General features: G+C 39.1%; 1 protein-coding gene across 1 annotated transcript; it reads right to left on the bottom strand.

Annotated features, from left to right (window-relative positions):
- Positions 1 to 18,626: 18,626 nt before the first annotated feature.
- On the bottom strand, positions 18,627 to 22,024 carry LOC122801631 (ankyrin repeat domain-containing protein SOWAHC-like). The gene has a single exon (XM_044071108.1). It carries the CDS (start codon positions 21,858 to 21,860, stop codon positions 19,806 to 19,808), a length of 2,055 nt encoding a protein of 684 aa, XP_043927043.1. The 5' UTR covers positions 21,861 to 22,024; the 3' UTR covers positions 18,627 to 19,805.
- Positions 22,025 to 22,082: the final 58 nt, after the last annotated feature.

Genomic DNA, 22,082 nt, shown 5'->3' with positions numbered 1-22,082 from the left:
TAGAACACTGAAGAGCGTTATCTATGTCACAAGAATGACGCAGCTGTAACCTTGAACAGCTCTGATAGACTTGGCACCTATATGTGCAGACATTGTGCAGCTTGTAAACATACTCATAGTGGAAGAAGTTTTGTACATCCTTTTAAAAGGTTTCAGTTTTAATAGCAGTATGTATGCTGACTGCACAACACCTAATGTAGTCTATTTTGCCTATTGTATTTCATGTTTTAGTTTTTATATTGGCAAGACTAATAGGCAGTTGAAAGACAGAATATTAGAACACTATAGGGACATAAGGAATCACAAAGAAAATAGTGCAATTGCAATGCACAATAAGAATGAAGGACAAGATCATATTTTTAAGTTCCTAGTTCTACAGATACTGCCAGTGAAACTGAGAGGGGGCAGTTTATCCAATGATATGGAGGCTGCAGAACAAAAGTGGATTATGTTATTCAATGCAGAAAGACCTCCTTCATTTTAATTTTTATGTTTAGAATTTTAGATGTTTTATGTGACAGATTTTACGAACACAGAAAAAGCTAGCGCAACACTCCTCCACACTGCGTTTTTCATTCGCGTTGGCTTGTCTGATGAAGCCAGCGTGAATTAAGCTTTAGTGGATGTGTGCTTAATTCTACTTTCTTCAATAAATTTCTTCTACCAGTGTTGTTTGTTGTTTTTTTTTTTTTTTTTTGTTTTTTTTTCTTGGATTCCATATTACTTGGACAAATTTTACTCTAGGTGACAAAGTTTTTTATATATATACATACATTGAAAGTACAGTAAGAATATTTTAATATTTTATAGATCATGTATTAGACAATTTATTGATTTTATGCTGTTAGCTATCAAATGAATAGCACATATTGTCTCAGTTTGATTATTTATAATATATTTATTAATGTTAATTATACAGCATGAAGGTTTAGTCTTAGATTGTTTAACTATTTTTGTTAACACTACGTCTTTAAGAATTGATTGATATGTATCATGTGTTCTGTGAACAGTATATAAGGAATGATGCATTTTTTGTAAGTTGTCTGATGAAGGGGCATATCCCTGAAAGCGCTCACCTGTCGTGTATTCGTTTTCAATAAACTTCCTAGCTGTGGTATAGCTGGTGTTTGCTTTATTTCAGGATTCAATATATTTTACACCAGCTGTTTCGTTCATTGGAAGAGGATTTGTGTGTTTTTGTGCTGTATACACAAGGTGTTGATCACTTTTCAGTAGCATGTATGACACTGAGAAGAGGTACAAGGCTCTGAGAAAGTCTACATAGTACACTTTAAGCACATGGTTTCTTTTTAGTGCGAAAGTCGTGATCGTGTTATTTGTGACACATTTTTGGAGAGGTACATTCCCAAAGGGCATTATACTTCATGATCAGCCTAATAAATGCAGGGTACATAGGACTAGTTAAATCCCTGGATCTAGAAGCAATACCATTAGATAAAAAGCTATGCAATGAAAAAGACTTCCTTACAACAGTGGACACATGGTGATCAAAGGGACATTTTACTGCTGAAATATAATTACAAGAAAAAGAATATACAGCTTCTAAAGGGTTTCCAAATAAATAGCCACATTTTCCAGCCCTGCAATCGTTCTAGTTAGGAAACATCTCTCCTGATCAGTGAATGTATAAAGTGGTACAATGATCTCTGTGGAATAGTTGCACACAATGATTTTCTGACTGTAGTACACAGACTGGTCAAAGTTTAAACTGTTGTTTACTGTTCCTACATCTTTAATGGTGTCTTTTTGTGACAGGCATTTATTTTGCAATACTTTTAAACCCCCTTTTTTTTCTTATCAGACCATTTACTGACATTAAAAGGTAATGTCATTACTGCTACAGAAAATGTTTTATTTCTGTACACCATCTTGGACAACTGCAGAGTCTTTTATTGAAGTAATTATATCAACTAGTTTACATTCATTAGAATATTTGGTCATCAGTTTTTAACTCCCACCTTTATAGCGAAAAGTAGTGAAAAAGAAACGTGCTGCAGTATAGAGTCCTGAAGAACACCCCCTGTCCGGTAACTATCTGGATGGGCAAATAACTCCTCTACTACGATTTGCTGCTCGTGACTTATCAAGCGTTTCACCCAGTGAAGAACATATGCCTTTACCTTATAATGGAGTAACTCAGAAATTAAAAGCATTAAAGTCCTATTGATAAAAACCTTAAAAAGGAGAGATGCAGTATGCACTGCCAGCCCTTCACTAAGTCCGCTGTCAAATGTAACAAATTTCAAAAGGCAAGTCATTCATTTAACAGCAGCATTAGCTCCATTACCTGCGCCATGATTTTACATAGAAGGCTTAACAAGCTGAAAAATCTAAAATTGTTTGGGTCTGATGGGACAACCCCATTTCTGGGTCTAATTTGACAACCCCACTTCTGAAGTGGTAGCACTACAGCCTGTACGCATAAGTTGGAGAATTGTCCACATGCTAACTTTTTCTCTTAATCTGACAGATTGTTGGTTAAAGGAAAACTTCTGTTGAGGTATGTCATTATCCCGAACACAAATGCAATAGCTCAAAAATTACAGCAGAGTCTTAAGTTCATAGGTAGGTACTAGGCTATTGGCCCTAGGGCCTATACAAGCCTAGCCAAAAAGGTACCCTGGCTTTCGCCACCCAAGTAAAAATTATTTTCCTGTGCCCCTGTAGAGCAGACCTACAGAAGTGATCCCCGGGGTGAATTTCCTATTTCCCATCCAATCATCAAGATTTTTCTTGAAGAGTGCTAATGAGGTGCTTTGTTTGACACAGATAGGTAGTTTGTTCCAGAGTATGGAAAGTCTCTGGGACAGGAATCTATCCCTCCAGCATGTTCTGTTTATTGTGGTAACAAGGTTTAGGTCCCTAGAGTGTGTAGTTCGGAGGGATTGGGATTTCTTTAAGTGAAGCATGTCCAACAGCTCTGGGTTTGGCATAGCTTTGTATGTTAGGCAGAGACCGCCTCTGAATAGGCGATATGTGACGGAGTAAAGCTGGAGTTTTTGAGACAGTCTGCATAGGGCATCTGTTTGAGGCTGGTAATTCTCTTTGTGAGGTACTTCTGTGGCCTTTCAGTTGTTGCAGATGTCTTGTAAGGTACATACCAAAAGGGGCATTGTAGTCTATAATGGGTCTAATGAGGGAGGATTAGAGGGGACAATGACCTCTTTTTTTCCTGGATGAGAAACCTTTTGTGATGAGGTGTGCCACACAGAAGGATTTCCTGACTACTGTGGCAATATGATTATCAAAAGAGAGACTACTGTCCACCTGTGTCCAGAGGTCTCATCACATTTTCGGTGTTAAGTCGACTACTGCCTATGTGGTAGTTCATGGGTACAAAGTTTTTACCAAAAGGGATGACAATGCACTTTTTGACACAGAACTTGAGGCCATGGGTTTGACACCAGGCATCTGTCTCAGTGAGGCCCTTTTGCAGGATGTCCACATCATTAGGAGTTTCGATTATGGCTCCTAGTTTGCAGTCATCTGTGAATTCATTAGCCAAAGACCTTCTGTGCTAGCCAGTACATCAGAGAAGTAGATACCAAATGGGAGAGGACCCAGGACTGAACCCCATGGTACACCACTTGTCACTGGTTTGAAGTCGTATTTGGAGTCTGCTACTTTCACAATGTGGGTTCAGTCAGTGATCCAGTTGGCAACCCATCTTGTGATATAGGGAGTTATACCTAATTTAGTGAGTTTATCTATAATTCCAGAGGGAGGGGTGGGGTCGAAAGCCTTGGCGAGATCTAGATAGGCTGTATGAACCACCTTACCCTCATCTACAGCTTTTGTGACTGCTTCAAAGAAGTCTATCAGGTTTAGGAGACATGATCTGCCTTTTACAAACCCGAACTGGATGGGCTCCAGAGTTTGGAGATTACCAATGTTTTTGTTTATAAGTTCCATGATGATACAATTCCATGGCCTTGCAGACCAGGCTTGTCAGGCTAATGAGACGGTAGTTCCCAGGGTCCATGGTGGATCCCCCTTTGTGGCGTGAGATAGCAGTCGCTGTGCACCATTCAGTGGGCACAAAGTCTGAGGAGAGGCTATGACTAAACATGGTACTTAGGTGGGGTGCCAGTTCGTTCTGTAGCTGTGCAGCTGTGATTACAGGAACTTTGCATTCTTCCAGTATACAGATAGGCCCTTTAGGGGGTGAGAGGGGGGTAAATGTTAGCACTGAACCTGCCAGGATGTTGGCAATATCAGTTGGTTTTGTATATTTAGTGACATTGTGCTGTAACTCAGAGCAGATCTGAGTGTTGCCATTGAGATTCTTGACATAGCTATAGAATGCTTTGTGGTTGTCTTTAGAAACAGTGGTGAATATGTTTTCATAACTAGCTTTGGAGGACTTTATGAGGGATCTCAGCTTCTTACTGAAGCTGACCAGGGAGTTCCTCCAATCATGGGATTTTACTCTTTTTTTGCAGCAGTTTCTTTCTTCTGTTGTAGAGTTTGTTTATGGCACGGGACCACCAGATTGGCTTCCTTTTTTTGGAGGATAGCATCTTGGTTCTGTTAGGAATAACACGATCCATGCACTCGTGTAAGTGCTTATAAAGTGCATTTGTGTAGGATTCAGCAGTCGTACCTGTACTGTCCATCTGGATGGGTCTCTCAAAGTTTGCCACTTCTGTCTTAAGAAGCGCGAAGTTGGCTTTGGAGAAATTTTTTACGGTGGTTTCCCCTAATGGGGGGTGACTGATGGCTGGAGATGTCTAGGGTGACTAGCTTGTTGTCGGATCTGACCAACGAGGAATTGACCTCTGGTGTGGAACACCGGTCGCCCATGTTGGTAATGACCAGGTCTAAGATATTGCTGCCACTGGTGAGGGTATGGATAAGTTAAATCCAAGGCACTGGAATTTATGAATTCCAGAAAACGTTGAGCAAAAGAGTTAGTACAAAATTAATGGTGGGGTAGTTGAAATCGCCCATTATTAGGGTGTTGGGTTGTACCCTAATATTTTCCAGTGCATCAAGAAATGAGGAGTGGGAATCCTGGGGCATGGTGGGGGATCTGTAGCAAGCTACAATTTGGATGCGGTCTTGCCCAGAGTTAGTTGCACTTGGATAATCTAGGATGCATTATGCTGAGCAACTAGCCTGGAGGTGTGGATATCCTTAATGAATATGGACACGCCTCTGCCTTTAGTGTTTTGGTCCAGGTTAGGTGGCCGAAAAATGTGGTATGAATTATAGCCTGGTAAAGTAGGGGTGTTCTCTAGAGCCTTGAACCAGGTCTCTGTCACTGCACAGATGTTAATGTTCTCCATTTTAAGAAGTGCCTCGAGTGAGTGCATTTTGAGGTTTAGACTTCTAGCATTGAGTAGCATCACCCTCAAATTTTACTTGCTTGTACCAGTTACGGAGGTGAATTTGTCATTTGAACTTTGCCTAAAAAAAGGCACAATAGGGGTGGCAAGAGCCTTAGGCAGTATCCGGAATCCCAAGGGCGACAGGTGCAGGCCATCTCTGGCAAAGCATTGTGGTCTGTCGATCATATCATCCTAGGCAGATAGATACTGGATCCCCTTAGAATGACATCAGAAGCTTAGCCAATTGTTGAAGTCAATCATTTTGTCCATGTACTGTGGTATCATTCTGGGTGATGGCAGAATGCTACTCAAGGCTAGAGTCATACCTGTCTGGGCTACAAGATTGGAGAGTTCCTCCATGTCTTTTTTCATGTAGTGCAGGGAGGTACATCTCAGGTCATTCACACCAACATGGACAATGACAGAGTGATATATGTACTTGTTGTGGAGTGACCTGAGTGCGTGCATTATGTGGCGGATCCTGGCACCTGACAGTAACTTTCTCCTTGTTTAGCCTGGCGAGTGGAACATCAGTGTGCCTGACTATTGGGTTGTGTTAGGGGTGGAGATTGCTTGCGTTTCTGCTTTGTATGTCTCTGTTGCTTGGGAAGATTTTTAGAGAGCCTCTGTGAATGTAGGTGTGTGTTTTGTGTTTCTGTGGTGTATGTTTTGAGGAACTATTTGAGGAGTGTGGTGTGGTGCAAGTGTTTACCCTCTCCTCTTGACTGTCTAATCCAGTCTTGGGTGAAGAGAGCTTTGCTTCCAGTTTGGCTATATAACTGCATCTCTCACAGGTTGTAGTGTTGGGTGGTAGGAGGAGAGGGTTATCTGTGTACCTGAAGCAATTGCTGCATTGCTCCAAGATGCCTAGATTCATCAGGTAGATAGGAGAAAACACTGGGAGCTGACCCACAGACATGCCTGGACAGGTGCTTATTTATTAAGTACTAAAAACTGTTTTCCTCTAGACAAGTGAGGAAAGTTAAGTGCTGTAGTAATTCGTAGCTTATTTAGTGCTTACAATGAGTTCTGAACAAGTGCTGAGCTCAAAGAAACAGATTTTAGTGCTAAAACTAAAAAACAGGCTAGTTCTAAGGGAAAATTTGAAGAGCAGACTTTATGGCGCTGGGAATATTTAACTCTAGCTATGGGGCGATGCATAAAGTGTATTTTTTTAATATAACAGTAGCAAATGAGCAAACTGATTTAAACAAATTAACCATAAAAAGCTAAAAACTGAGCCAGTTCCAGCAGTCTTTGATCAGACAAGTTCTAACTGCACACTCCTGCCACTAGGGTGCAGGGGAACCTTCTCCAGAAAAGGATGGCCTGGATTAGTGCTCAAATTATACAAAGCTAGATTCAGAAGGCCTGAATCTAGTCATGTGCTACAGCAAACAAGGCATAACAACTTCAGAAAGAAGCAGTTCAAATAAGCAGGCACAATAAGCCTTTAACCAGAAACTCCCAGCTCAGAAGGGCAGAATCTACCCTCTCCTCCCACAAGAGTGCAGACTACACCTTCTTAATGTAAATAACTGGCCCTAAGCAAAAGTGACTAAGCCAGAACTAATAGTGTAGAATAACAGGCAGTCTTCAAATCAGTAACTCCCAACTTAGAAGGATGTACGCTACCTGTTCTGCCACAACAGTGAAGACCACAAACGTTCTTAATATAAAACAACTGGTCTGAAGCCCAAGGCTTAGAATAACAGTTGCAATTTAAATCAGGCTACTAACAAGCAGTAATAAATGCAAGGAAAGATGAGCTAGGAAAGATGTGCAGCAGGTAAAGGTGATAAAGGATAATGAGGGAAACATACTCACAAATGAAGAGAGTGTGTTGAGCAGATGGAAAGAGTACTTTGAGGGGTTGATGAATGAAGAGAATGAGAGGGAGAGAAGGTTGGATGATGTGGGGATAGTGAATCATGAAGTGCAATGGATTAGCAAGGTGGAAGTAAGGATAGCTATGAAGAGGATGAAGAATGGAAAGGCCTGTGAAGCATGGAGGTGTTTACGTGAAATGGCAGTGGAGTTTTTAACCAGATTGTTTAATGAAATTTTGGAAAGTGAGAGGACCCCTGAGGAATGGATAAAAAGCATTTTGGTACTGATTTTTAAGAATAATGATGGATGTGCAGAGCTGTAGTAACTACAAAGGGATTAAATTGATAAGTCACAGCATGAAGTTATGGGAAAGAGTAGTGGAAGCTAGGTTAAGCAGGGACGTGATGATTAGTGATCAGCAGTACGGTTTCATGCCAGGAAAGAGCACTACAGATGCGATGTTTACTCAGTGTTGATGGAGATGTACAGAGAAGGTCAGAAGGAGTTGCATTGTGTTTTTGTAAATTTAGAGAAAGCATATGACAGGGTGCCTAGAGAGGAGTTCTGGTATTGTATGAGGAAGTCGGGAGTGTCAGAGAAGTATGTAAGAGTGGTACAGGATATGTACAAGGGTAGTGTAACAGCGTTGAGGTCTGCGGTGGGAGTGACTGATGCGTTTAAGGTGGAGGTGGGATTACATCAAGGATATGCTTTGAGCCCTTTCTTATTTGCAATGGTGATGGACAGGTCGACAGACGAGATCAGACAGGAGTCCCCGTGGACTATGATGTTTGCAGATGACATTGTGATCTGTAGTGAGAGTAGGGAACAGATGGAGACCACCCTGGAGTGATGGAGATATGCTGTAGAGAGGAGGAATGAAGGACAGCAGGACTAAGACAGAATATATGTGTGTGAATGAGAGGGAGGGTAGAGGAATGGTGAGGATGCAGGGAGTAGAGGTGGTGAAGGTGGATGAGTTTAAATACTTGGGATCAATAGTTCAGAGTAATGGGGAATGTGGAAGAGAGGTGAAGAAGAGAGTACAGGCAGGATGGGGTGGGTTGAGAAGAATGTCAGGAGCGATTTGTGACAGATGGGTACCAGTAAGAGTGAAAGGGAAGGTCTACAAGAGGGTAGTGACACCAGCTAGGTTATATGGGTTGGAGACAGTGGCATTGACAAAAAGGCAGGAGTTAGAGCTGGATGCGGCAGAGTTAAAGATGTTAAGATTTACACTCTGTGTGATGAGGGTGGACAGGATTAAGAATAAGTACATTATAGGGTCAGCCCTGGTTGGGAAATTTGGAGACAAAGCCAGAGAGGCAAGATTATTTTGGTTTGGACATGTGCTGAGGAGGGATGCTGAGTATATTGGGATGACCACCTAAAAAAACTCCAGCTATACTCTTGTCGCATATAGTCTACTCCGAGGAGATCTCTGCTTAACATACAAGGCCATGTCAAACCCAGAGCTGTTGGACATGCTACACTTACAGAAATCCCAATCCCTCAGAGCCACACACTCCAGGGATCTAAATCGTGTCATCACAATAAATAAAACATGCTGGAGGGATAGGTTCCTGACCCAGAGACTCTCCAGACTCTGGAACAGACTGCCCATACATGTCAAGCAAAGTGCCTCTTTGGCCCTCCTCAAAAGGAACCTTGATGACTGGATGGGAGAAAGGAAATTCACCCCGGGGATCAGTCAGTGTGGGAAGAAATAGCCAGGGAATTATTATGGCTAGGCTTGTATAGGCCCTAGGGCCGATAGCCTAGTACCAACCTATGAAAATATGCTAAGGATGAAGCTACCAGGTAACAGGAAAAGAGGAAGGCCTAAGATAAGATTTATGGATGTGGTGAGAGAGGACATGCAGGTGGTTGGTGTGACAGAGCAAGATGCAGAGGATAAGAAGAAATGGAAACAGGGGTCGCCACAGCGGATCATCTAATGGGAACAGCCGAAAAAGATGATTATGACAACAACTAACAAGCAGTAATAAATGCAGCAGAATAAAAGCAATTAAGTACTTTTAAGAACAGGCAACAAAAGCAAAAAAGTAATAAAGTAGGAAGAAACACAAATACAGTAAAAGCAGATGAATAAAGTGCAATTTTTTTAACAATAGAAAACGAGCAAACTGATTTAAACAAAATTACCCAATTAACCAGTAAAAAAAGCACAAAACTGAGCCCTGTTCCAGTAGTCTTCAGACAAGTTCTAACTGCACACTTCTGCCACTAGGGTGCAGGGGAACTTTCTCCAAAAAAGATGACCTGGATTAGTGCTCAGGTTATACAAACAAAGCTAGATTCAGCAGGCCTGAATATAGTCTATGCTACAGCAAACAAGGCACACCAATTTCAGAAAGAAACCATTCAAATAAACAGGCACAATAAGCCTTTAACCAGAAATTCCCAGCTCAGAAGGGCAGAATCTAGCCTCTCCTCCCACAAGAGTGCAGACCACAAACCTTCTTAATGTAAAATAACTGGCCTGAAGCCCAAGTGCTTAAACCAGAACTAATACACTTTTAGAATAACAGACACTGAGCCTTCAATCAGCAATTCCCAACTTAGAAGAATGTAAGCTACCTGTCCGGCCACAACAGTTTGTACCACAAATCTTAATGTAAAACAAATGGTCTGAAGTCCAAGTGCTTAAACCAATAGGCTTAGAATAAGTTACAATTTAATCAGGCTACTACCAAGCAGTAACAAATGCAGCAGAAAAAATACAATTGAGCACTTTTAAGAAGAGGCAAAAGCAAAATAAGGTAATAAAAGTAGGAAGAAACACAAATACAGTAAAAGCAGATGAATAAAGTGCAAGTTTTTTTTAGTAAAGTGCAAGGAGAGAGGAAGTGGGTTGGCCTTCTCAAATGTTCTCTCTGTATTAAGTAGAGTGAACACTAGACTGGGAGGGGTCCCAGATCAAATTTACAGTAGGGGCAGGCAACTGCAAAGCCACCAACTATCACAAGAATAGAGTGGGAGGGAGGGACAGATAAGAACATGCCAGAAAATATATAAAATAATTCAGTCAGGCAAAATTAAGTTAAACAATTAAAACTGCAAGTTTCTACTTAACTTCAGCTTCTAATACAGTTGATTGTAGCCAACCAAACCACTCATGATCTCTTTGAATAAGACTTGCAGGCATTTTAATGTATTTTGTGTGATACACAAGCTCTTTCAACTTGTCATTGCACCTCATCAGGTCTAAAGGTTCAGAAAGTAGCTTATAACTGATACTTTTGTAAACCTTTGCCATATTCTAAGGTTGCAGTAGGCTGACAGTATTTGCTTATTGGGGGGGGGGGGGGGGGACAGCAAGTAGATTTTCTCGTCCCAAGGTAGAGACTTTGGAAATTTCATTTCTAGCAGCAGTTATCACACCTGTAATACTACAAGAGATGTTCCCCTAGTCTCTACAGCATACATGTTTGCTTATTGTAAAATCTGCACAACATTTTTCTGCAAGTATATTTGCTATGCATTGTGGCTAGGGAATTGCTTCACAGTTTAATGATAACTGAAATGCTGAAACATTTGTGTATATAACATGTTTTCAGATTTAACTTAAGAAAACCTTATTAATGTTTTCAACATCTAAGAAGAAGTTGAGTTCGCACTTATATGAGCTGGGACATTTGACAAGATAGTTTCTGTAACTTATTCAAACTTGACTTGCTTTTTAATAATTACGGCACTTCTGAAAAATTTTAAAAGCTAAGAAGCATCTGTTTTTCCTGTTGTACAGCTTATTCTTTTTGCGATTCTTAGAAAATCTTTCCTATTTTAAGTTTATCTGTAGAATTTTTGGTTTGCAAACATATGTTTATGAATATAGGAATGATAATATCATAGGATACAACAGAACAATCTTGAGCAGACTTGTTTTGGCAGTTCAGTCTGTTTTCTTAAGTATCTCGTTTATTGCATTACAATTTTCATTGATGAAGTCTGGGAGCAATGAATTTTTTACGACCAGGTCTGATGCTACTCAAAGATAATGTCATGATTTCTGGTAATTAGAAATGATCTATATGATGCAGCCACGGTGGTGCAGCGGTTAGCGTTGTCGCCTCACAGCAAGAGGTTCTCTGGTTTGACCCTCGGCTGGGATGCCTTCTGTGCGGAGTCTGCATGTCCTCCCTGTAGTCGCGTGGGTTTCCTCCCACATCCCAAAGACATGCTGTAGGTGGATTGGACACTCTAAATTGGCCCTAGGTGTGAGTGTATGTATGTGTGTGCCTTCTGTGGAAGGTTGGGCATTGGGCTGGCAACTTGACACCATAAAACTCCACTGCCAATCATGAGTGGACAGGTGATCCGCTGTGGCGACCCCTAACCGGGAAAAGCTGAAAGAAGATGAAGAAATTATCTATATGATGTCTAAGATACTGCCACCCAAGTTGTATTGCCTGGGTAGTTAAAATATCCCACTTTTAATGTATCTGCATTTATTTATTTATTTTTTTAAATGGCATTGGCTTCAGTCAGGAAATTTGTGCACAGCAATGGGCTTGAGGAATTCTATATCTCAACACATTTCTTTTTCCAAAGTACATTTTCATTTATATTGCCAGATATACAAAAAGCATGACTTACTGGTTTCTCCCTTTCTGTGGCATTCCTGTGCAATTTAGTTTCACTGGGTGCACATTTGGGGTTTGGATGAAATCTCATGAAAATGGAAAGGACACTCAGCAAGGTACCTGAAGCCCTTTGTTCATTCCCTCCGACTGGGGTCTTAAAAACAAAATGAGTATCCAAGGATTCACAGCTCTTTTATCATAAATCACATGCTTTCCTTCCCTCTGGTTCACAAACCTATTACCTATCAAGCATTTGGGAATTCAGACTTAAGTGTGCAGCCCCAGAATGAATAAACCCGAAATGACAGAAGCAGACATAAGAAGCTACTGTAATAATTCTTCTAACCTTCTCAAAGCATCTAACTACACTGCAGCTGACACAGCTTTACAATGTGTTTAAAACATCAAAAAGAAAACAAACCAGAACAGTGTTACTGCAATAAAATTATACATTGTCCAGACATTTTCATAGTAAAAACAGTACACTTTCCAAATGCAAAGATCACTTTTATGAACACAGACTGCAATGTGCAAAACAAAAAAAATCGTGTTGCTATGGCTCAAGTCCAACAACTAGGTGATTTGTATATAATCCAAATAAAATTTGTACTGACCCCATATAAACAGAAAACATCAAAATATTTTTTAAGCTTCTGACTACAGCAGCCTTTATTGGACAGCACACACTCTAAAGCTCACGTGTCACCAATGCAGCTCTCCACAATCTGTAACCAAAGTACTAAGTATACTATTATGCTGCATGTCTCACTGCAGAGTCACAATGGATCAATGACATTATTTTTGTTAAACCGAAACTGCAGGTGAAAATACCATCCCCCTGGCCAGTCCACATACCGGGGTAACAAATACATTAGAAACATAGAACATTACACAAACAAGAATATATTAAATTAAATGCCTTCACTGTAAACATTCTGGATCAAAGCCATGCAGTTCCCTCAACATGAATATTCAGAATCTATCACTCAAAACTTCTGCCACAAAAAAATAGAAAGTAGCAGCACACTATCCTACAAGCAATACTTCAGTATCAGGGTTAAACAAAATTCACTGTCAGACTGGGTATGCATGATCACTGCAGATTAGGGTTGCCACCTTTTCAAATGCGAAAGAGGGACATTTTTGTAGAAATGTCTGATTTTGCAGGACAAATCATACCCTTGACTAGTACAAAGAACGGAGTTTCACTTTTTTTTCCAAAATAAAAGCTTATCCTTGTAGCATTTGGGTTGTTTATGCTAATTCATATAACATTTAGATATTTCAGATTCAAAATAACTGTTTTATCAATGATTAAAGAAAACTTAGGAGATATCTGTGTCCTAAAATCTCAGAACATTTGCCATTTTTTTTCAATTTTTTCGCAGGACACAACTGCCCAAAGAGGGACTGTCCCTCACAAAATGGGACATGTTGTAACCCTATTGCAGATTTCTAGACAATTACCACTGAAAGATTAAGGAAAAAACTGTACCCTTAAATATTGCTTTCCACACTGAACTGCAATAATACCTTCCCAAAAAAGGTTCATAACCGGCATGTTTGTATCCAGCTTAATGTGTTCACAGCAATGTATAATCAGACTATTTCACCAGCTAATTACTACAAATCTATTAGTACTTAAGGACTATTGCGTGTATGCTTAATACTGCTGCACTATAGTTTAGCATTGGAATGGAAGGTTATCTTACAGCTAACGAACAGTGGAAAAATTGCACTCAAGTTTGTCCAGCAATTTTGAATCTTCGTTGCACTTCCTATATAAATATTATTTTGGTTAATAAAGCGACACAGTACCATTCCAAGTTTGGCTTAAAAATTCTTCATTTACACATCAGTACTCAAACACAAATTTTAAATTGACCAGAAATTTTCAGAAATACAGACAATGAAACAAAAGGTGACCATGTCCTCCGTTCAAAATGTAAGGCACTGGCATGCACAACTTTCCATGTCTGGAACTTTCTTAGGGAAAACACTTAATCCTGAAAAGCCCTTAAAGTATGAAACATTTTTAGAAAATTCATCTATTAAAACAGTTGAATCTGTTCATGAACAGTGGACACTGATCCCATGCAGTATTTAAATGGTACATCTGCATACTTACAAAACATTAAACTTGGAGGATAAATCACTCAGGATGCTGCAAAAGACAAAGGCCTTTAAAAAGGAACAAGCTAATGGCTCACTGGGAAAATGTCATACAGCATCTACCACTTCTACAGATACTGTCACAGCAAGCCATTTTGGTCCTTTGACTACTGGATATGCACATTTGAAGCTACTGGGACTACTATTAACCATACTACAAAAACTCTTACAGACACAGCAGGAGACTTTTGTTCTCTCTCTCCTTGTTGGGGTGCTGTGCATGTGTTGGGGGGAGGGATCAGGCTAGGATGCAAGAACAATCCCTTGCTCTTCTCTATGGCAAGTGTGCTGTTGGTCCTCAGTTTCTCGTCTCCCACAAAGGAAGCACCTTAGGAATATATATGTATGTGCCAGTATTAGACGATAAATCAAAGCATCTGTTGTGGAAACAGGATCTAAATTTCCAGGCAAAGTAAAAGTCTGCAGCCTGTTCAGTCACTTACAATGACTAAATTCTGTACGAACATTTGTAATTTTGCACTTGTGGACATAAAGGCCATTTAAATATACCTAAAGATTTACGAAGTATCATACTCAGAATAATGGACCGAGTTTAGTCATCGGCCTGTAGCTCAAAACTAGCTTTTTTAAACTGGACGCTAACAATAGCATTATTTTAGACCAAATACTACTAGGTGAAGACAGCATACAATATAAAGACTGCAGGTAAAATTTCATAAATTAAATGCGGAGACACTGAAGAAATCTTGTCTGTCAGGGAACAAAAAAGGGTACTCAAGATACAAATTATAGGCTCTTTTTTTCTCTTCAAGATTACTTTTTAGAGTATGACTTTTAATTTTATTCTGGAAAGACAGACAATTAAAAGAAGGGATACAACTTCTGCATAAAAAATAAGGTGTAAATATAATAAAAATTATTTCAGAACCCAAACCCTTACTACCTTAAAAAATACAAACTGGGCAGATTTCCTTTCAACTTTTGATAACTACAGATTGTTGAAAGAATACATTACTGTTTAGATCAAAATCCAGAACACTTCACCTCACAGTTAAATACCACTGCCTTCAAAGTGTACATAGAATTGGTCAGTGCACAAACCATATCATCATCTACAAAGTATAATTCAAAAAACATTAGGACTACAAAAGGTTTTCTGTAATTACTATTACCAGTCACGGATGACTTTTTAGGCCTTGATAAAGTTGGGCATGCCACCTTCTTTCTATACCCTCTAAAATTCTTCACAATCAAAATTCCAGCCAAAACATGAATTCTGAGAAAGCAAAATAACCAGCCTACCCCACACGGTCTCCAACATGAAGTTTGGAGGGGGTCACAAGTAACCAAAGATCATATTAGCAATCGGAAACCTTCAGGCTTTTTTAAAGGGCAGCAAACTAGACAAAAGAAGATACACAATCCCCGCTAAAGTTAACCAATCAATCACACCTTAAAAACACTGATGTCTGACATATCTTGTTGGGCAAACAAATTAAAACAGCTTTAGCACACACACAGTTGGTGCTTCCAATTAACAATTATAAGATACGTTAAACACACAGCAAAACTTTCTCTCTCACATCATATGGTCTCACAAAATTTCCTTTTATCAGGATCTATAAATGATCTTCCAAGATATGCCCAATATAGTCAAAGGTGCAAAAAATGCACTCCTAAGAGAAAGATGCTATGGCAGAAAGGAATCTTAGTGAGACTACAGTTCCAAATACATAAAATGTAATTCATTCCGAGTTATAAATTATCTTCCTGAGCATCTACAAAGCTGTGTTTGAGCTAAAAGCTCACAACAATAAGCACAAAGTACCTGCATTTTTCCTTAATTCAATATATATATATATATATATATATATATATATATATATATATATATATATACACGTATATATCAAAATACATACATAGATTATATACATATATATATATATATATATATATATATATATATATATATATATATATATATATATATATATATACATACATACATACACACACACACACAAAAAGATCACACACAACTATGTTTTTTTTGCATGTACTATAAATGATTAAATTAGAATTTACTCAAGGTTAAATATGCCCATCTATTCAAAGAACTATGATAAACTGCCCGCTTAAAAACTAAACATTTTTTGGGAAAAAAAAAAACCCAGCTGGCATAATGTATAACAAAAAGCCAAACACACACAATCATATGAAGCATAAATCACTCTTACAAATATATACACAAACACCATAAAACAAGAAAAAAATATCTTCAGTGCAAAATCTTATTAGTTTTGCATAAACATAAATAAGAGAAACTATATAGGAACAGTAAGCTGGATAAATCAATTAGACTGAAGCCAGAGGCATAATTATTTGCTTAAAATCTATTCTGAGATACAAGCATAATCTTTCAGTGGAGAAAAAGAATGTTCATCAGGAAAGTTTCAATCTTAAAAACAGACTTTGCTCAATACAACTTGACCACAAATCTACGAATGAATAAACAGAAACTAACTTGTGGCTTACATATTTCAATTTAGCCAAATGTATTTCTAATATACCAAAAGAAAGAAAAAAAGTCTATAAAACCCTCCTGATTACAGAATAACACAGCCTACTTAAATACAGAGCAATGTGTACCAATGTTAATATCTCACAAGGTCCATCATCAAACCTATTCAACACTTGGATTTATTCCAGATAGAAAACTGCAATCACATATTAAGTTGATAACTAGGATTGCTCCACAACGATGACAGAAGCTATAAAAGCCTTTGGATGCCATTCACAGACAAATAACATTCTGAAAGATCAACATTTGCAATTTGATGAATTTAACTACAGGAATGGATTATATTTGTATCAATAACCATTTTCTACTACAGACAAAAACAGAAGTCCAAATAATCACTGACAGTTTTCAGTTCAACCATAAAATCCTTTTAACATGTTCCTGACTGGCATCCATGTTAACCCCATCACACTAGGTACTATTACAGTTAACATCACAGTTGGCAATTTAAGGAAGAAATTTGGAAAAAAATAGCTGAACATCTGGGGAACAAATTACTACAATACAAAATTACCTTGCTAAAATGAATTAATTTCCATACTAGAGCTGCTTGATTAACAGTACATTGAGCCTTACTTCAACAAAAATGGAATGAAGCAGTCAACAGAACTAACCATCATAGCACACACTGGAACTATGACTGTGGAGATCAAGGGGAAAGGTACCATCAGACCACTTCAGAATGTTACTACCTGCACAAAGGGGAAGTCAAGATCAGATGGCACACTAGACTAAACAAGGACAATTGTACAAAGCAGGAAGCACAGAAAGTAGCTATATGCTTGATGTTGGTGCAAAGATGACCATTTGAGTAGAATTATTATGCACTGGTTATTAATCAGCTCTCAGTAGTGGATACAAATTTCTATTATAGGTGTATTGGGGCATCACAGTTAAATGGCAATTTCTGTCATTAAAACATTGAGCAGCTTTGGGATACACCAGTCTGTTTCACAAATCCTGCTCACATATATTTTTTTCAAAACTATGGACAGTAGTGTACTCAAGATGTTCAAAATCTATTTAGACAAATATGCACATGGATACATTATTTCAGATGCTGCATTACCTTCACAGTATCACATCCTTAAGAAGTGAAGTCTTGCTTTTACAACACCCAGAATCTGAAGGACCACAGTTTAGAGATCTAAATGCAATTAAAAAAACAAAAAAAACTTGCAGTTGGGTATGGAACAAAGTTTACGCATGCTAGCAAGTTAAAAACAGAACAAGGTACACCCCCATTAAAAATGCACTCAGTCTGACAGACCAGCATTTACATCTGTGGTACACTGTATTTTGGAAGAGAAGCATCTGCAAAGAAAAGTTTAACCATCATATAACCTATAACAAAGTCAGTAGTATCTATTAGAACTCAACCAATACACCGACAGAGCTGTCAGACTGCTTACAGTTGACCAATGAAAATGCTACACTGGCCTGCTCATGTTGTCCCCATGTGAAATAGATGCCACAAGACATGCTGTGTTGAACAGATAGTGGACATAACTAGCATGAGGAAACAACTGCCAGTCAAAACAGAACACTAGAGGTACAAAAAGACATCCTTATCAGTTTGTCTGAATCGAGGTTTCTTATTTGTCTAAGCTGAGCAGCAATAGAAACAAAATACAAGTATTCTTCCAGTATGTAGCTCTGCTGTATCAATGTCTCACTTTTGAGTGGTTTGTAATGACATTTTACTACCGTTTTCTTCATGAAGTCCAAAAACTAAACAGGACCGTTCCAAAAGTGAAGATTTTTCCCCTTACCCCAAACTCTGCTGTTGGTTTCAATCCTGTAAATTTCTGCATTTAAAAAAAAAACAACCACTAAATGCTGAACCTACAATGGTATGAAAACTGCAAAGTCAGCCTTTCTAGAAAGGAGAGCAAATAAATTAAAGTACTACTTGAAAGTTGAAACCTCTGTCATGTTCTGTAAAAAGAAACTCGCAAATGTGAGATTAAACAAAAAGGGGCCAGAGCTCAAAAAAATTCCCTCTTTTCAAGCTTTAGTTAACTTATTTTACAATGATCTGTTTTATTTAATGATTTTAGAAACTACCTCCCATTTAAAGAGCTCATGACTCAGAGGAAATTTGAAAGACAGTACAAGTTGAACATTCTCTACTTATTTTTTTTAATCTTTTTTCAGCTACAACTAATCAGTGAGTAATTCTATACACATAAATACATTCTTTATTATTCAAGTCTTTCATATTTTTACCCAACGAAAAACTTGTATTTATACAAGGTAGTCAGTAAGTGACAAATATAGGTAAGTAACTGAGGAACAGACAAATCCCATTTGAGCACCAACACTCAGAATTAAATGAATCACAAGTCAATACAAAAATATACTAAACTGCCAAAAATGAATTTCCGAGCTAAAGCAATTAACTTTACTTTTTAAATTATTTGTTTCTCAAAGCACTTAAATGCATGTTTTTGAAGAGCCTAAAATATGCAATAAGAGAGTGTACCAAATCAAAATAAGACCACTCAGATTAGTTAAAATGATAAAGTGCTTAGCATTCTGCAACTCCATTTGCTATTCTGTAAACATCAACACTACATGTCTAAAATGTGACACCACTCACAACTACCAATTCAGTTTTATACACTTAATCCTGCAAGCATGCAGGGGATTTGCTGTTATCAGGTTTAGGTCAAACCTCTCCCAGGCTTTTCTTCTTGCCCTGCATGCTGCCTTATCTTAAACAAGCTGTAAACAGTCACTCACATAGCACTATACGTGTACGATGTACACCTACATACGGAAAATCTGATTTCTTTGATCCAAGGATCACAGAGTGCTGCAATAAAAAATGCTTGAACCAGCTACAGTGCTTCAAACAAGTAGTCAACATAGTAACACTGGTAGTGTGATAAACACAGATGTGAGTGCAGAAGGTAAAAAGCTACCACAGCATATACTGGTATTTTTACACATATATATGGTCTTTTTCTTTTTAAATAAAACAATGACAACTTGGAATGTCAGTGTTAATACACCCAAACAAGTCATTTACTCACTCCCAGCAACTGAAAGTTTGAAAAGTGCTACATTATACTCACTGGGGATACTTAAAACCAAAGCTGTAAAAAAAATCTTAAAACTATTTACATAATGTTGCTTTTACAGCATTACTACTTTTTTGACTAATTGTAACTTTTCAGGTTTTAAAGTGCTAAACAGTTCCAGAGAAAAGAGATGGCAGTGCAGAACATGCCCAGACAGTCATGGATGCACAACATTACATTAACTCTGTTAAACAACAGACTGCACTGTTACTGGTCATCCAAAAAACAGCGATTTTGGTCTGTTTTTCACTGGACTCAGAGATCCCTCTTCATCTTCTGGACCCCTGAATGAAGGTGTAGTATGAATTATCTGAGTTCTAAACCGCATTTTGTTTAGTTTTGGTTTCATGCGATTGCTTACAGAAGAAGGCTTTCTATGCACCACCTTTGACTTCACAGTTGCACTATCACCTTGGTCTTCCTCAGGAAGATCAGACAACTTTTGTGCCATTAAATTTGATGGCAGAACCTTAGAAATCCTCCAGCGTCCACTTCCATTAGTACCCAGGTTTTGAGAATTATAACCTTTGCATGCCCCTGCTAGAGCCTTAATCTCTTCAGCTATACTTTCATCTAGATACTGCCATGCTTTTTTGCCACTATAATCTCTTACATCCACATCAGCATCATAGGCACCAACTAGTAATTTAACCACCTCCACGTGGGCATGCATAGCAGAGAGGTGCAATGGAGTATAACCAGAAGTACACCTCGAATTTATGTTGATTGCAATACCACGTTTGTTAGCAAAGTTGACCAATTTTATTATCAGTTCTTGATTGCCATGCTTTGCAGCCCAGTGAACACATGTAAATCCAGTTACAAAATCTCTTTTGGTGATAAGATTAGGTTCGCAGCGCACCAAGCCCTCAAGGCAATCCCATCTTCCATCTGATGCAGCCAACATCCAGGCATGCTCAAGTGGATCCAAGGCCACTGATCCAGAATCCTCATCAGTAGATGCCAAAGAAGAAGAATCACAACAGTCATTTACTCTAGTGGGACTTTTGTAGATGACACTTCGCCTTAGCTGAGGAGAACTGCTTATCATCAACTCTCTGAAACTCTTTCGACTACATTTAGGTGTACTGCCACCACTCTCACCTTCTAGAGAGCAACAAGCATCCACATCAGGCTCATCTACACCCACAGACAGATGCTGTCCACCTTTGGTAACCTGCTGCAATCCTTTTCTTGACAGTCTTCTCCTGTTTGAGGGCTGCCCCAGAGTTACATCTTCACTTCTTACAGTACTATCTTTCTCCTTCCTAATGTGAGTCTCAGAAATAACCCCTAGCCTGGGGCAATGAGTGGGAGACTTACTTTCAGTAGGTTCTGAGGAGTCATTACCTACTACCCAGTCATTAGTGCACTGTTCAATACAGTGTTGACCCGTTAAAGGTGGATATACATTCAGAGAGATCTGTGAACACCCGTCACTTTCTACCTGCGCAAGTTCACCTTCAGTAGTTGAAACAACCTGCTGCTTAGAATTGCCAGTCAACGATGGTTTACCTGTGAAGGCAGCATTCGAAACAAAACCACTTCGGACCCGACTATCCCCAAGGTTTTTTAAGTGCGATGAGTTATTAGTACCCATGTCATTGGAAATACTTAAATTTACTTTCAGCCTGCTAGGGTATTTTCCGCAATCACCGTTCGTCGAAGCAGTCCAATTGACAGCAGTAGTAAGGCGATCTGCTGCAAGTCCTGTTCTTATGGTAGCTGCGTGCTTTGAGGCGAGTGCAAGGTTGGGAGGAGTAGTTTTTGCATCATCACTGGCAAAGTTCGTTGAACAGCCGTAAGCCTTTGCAGATGGTACAGCAGAATGCAACGGTGCAAGTGAAGGTAGTATCTCCATTACCGTTGCGCTCTGACTCGGGGATTCTGCCAAGGATCCCCCGCCAGTTTTCTTGCAAACTGTTGCACTTTCATTGGCTATGAAACAAACTCCGTTGCCCACCACAACACCCTCTTTTTCAGGTACCCGACAAGCAGCATTTGCTGATGGGTTAACTTGGCCGCATGTGACATTTTCGCCATTCGGTGCCTTATATATTTTCTTCAGGCATACAAATTTAACGCCATTCTCCTGTCTCACACACCCAACTGTGTTAACAAACTCCTTGAACCTCTCCCTAGCGAGAGCTCTTTTGTCGGGGTCGTTCAAATAATAACTGAAATGGTCCAGCAACTCCACGTTTTTCACTTTCCCCTCTTTTTCCCGAATAAAGCGCAGGACCGCTTCCAGGCTGAATTCTGTCGCCATGAAGGCAACAAGCTTCAGATCCAGGTCCTCACCGCAGCACAACCTCGGCTAGAATTTAATGCCACTACTATAGCAATTCCACACCTCCAATGCATCTGCTTCTTGGCAGCAAACTACTCTACTCCAGTAGATGGAGTAGAATAGACACTAGCAACTAGCATACAGCCCCGCCCCTAGCAACCACTAAATTTCCGGTTGGAAGCTCTTTACACTTTGGCCCGT

This window comes from Protopterus annectens, chromosome 5.part0 (assembly GCF_019279795.1).
Source record: "Protopterus annectens isolate FY-2018-M chromosome 5.part0, PAN1.0, whole genome shotgun sequence".
Taxonomy (NCBI): domain Eukaryota; kingdom Metazoa; phylum Chordata; order Ceratodontiformes; family Protopteridae; genus Protopterus; species Protopterus annectens.
The sequence above is the reverse complement of the archived record's forward strand: the minus strand, read 5'-3'. Positions and strand labels throughout refer to the sequence as shown.

What these genes read in the sequence shown, in the direction of transcription:
- LOC122801631 (XM_044071108.1), bottom strand. Translation starts at nt 21,860, where the DNA reads ATGGCGACAGAATTCAGCCTGGAAGCGGTCCTGCGCTTTATTCGGGAA.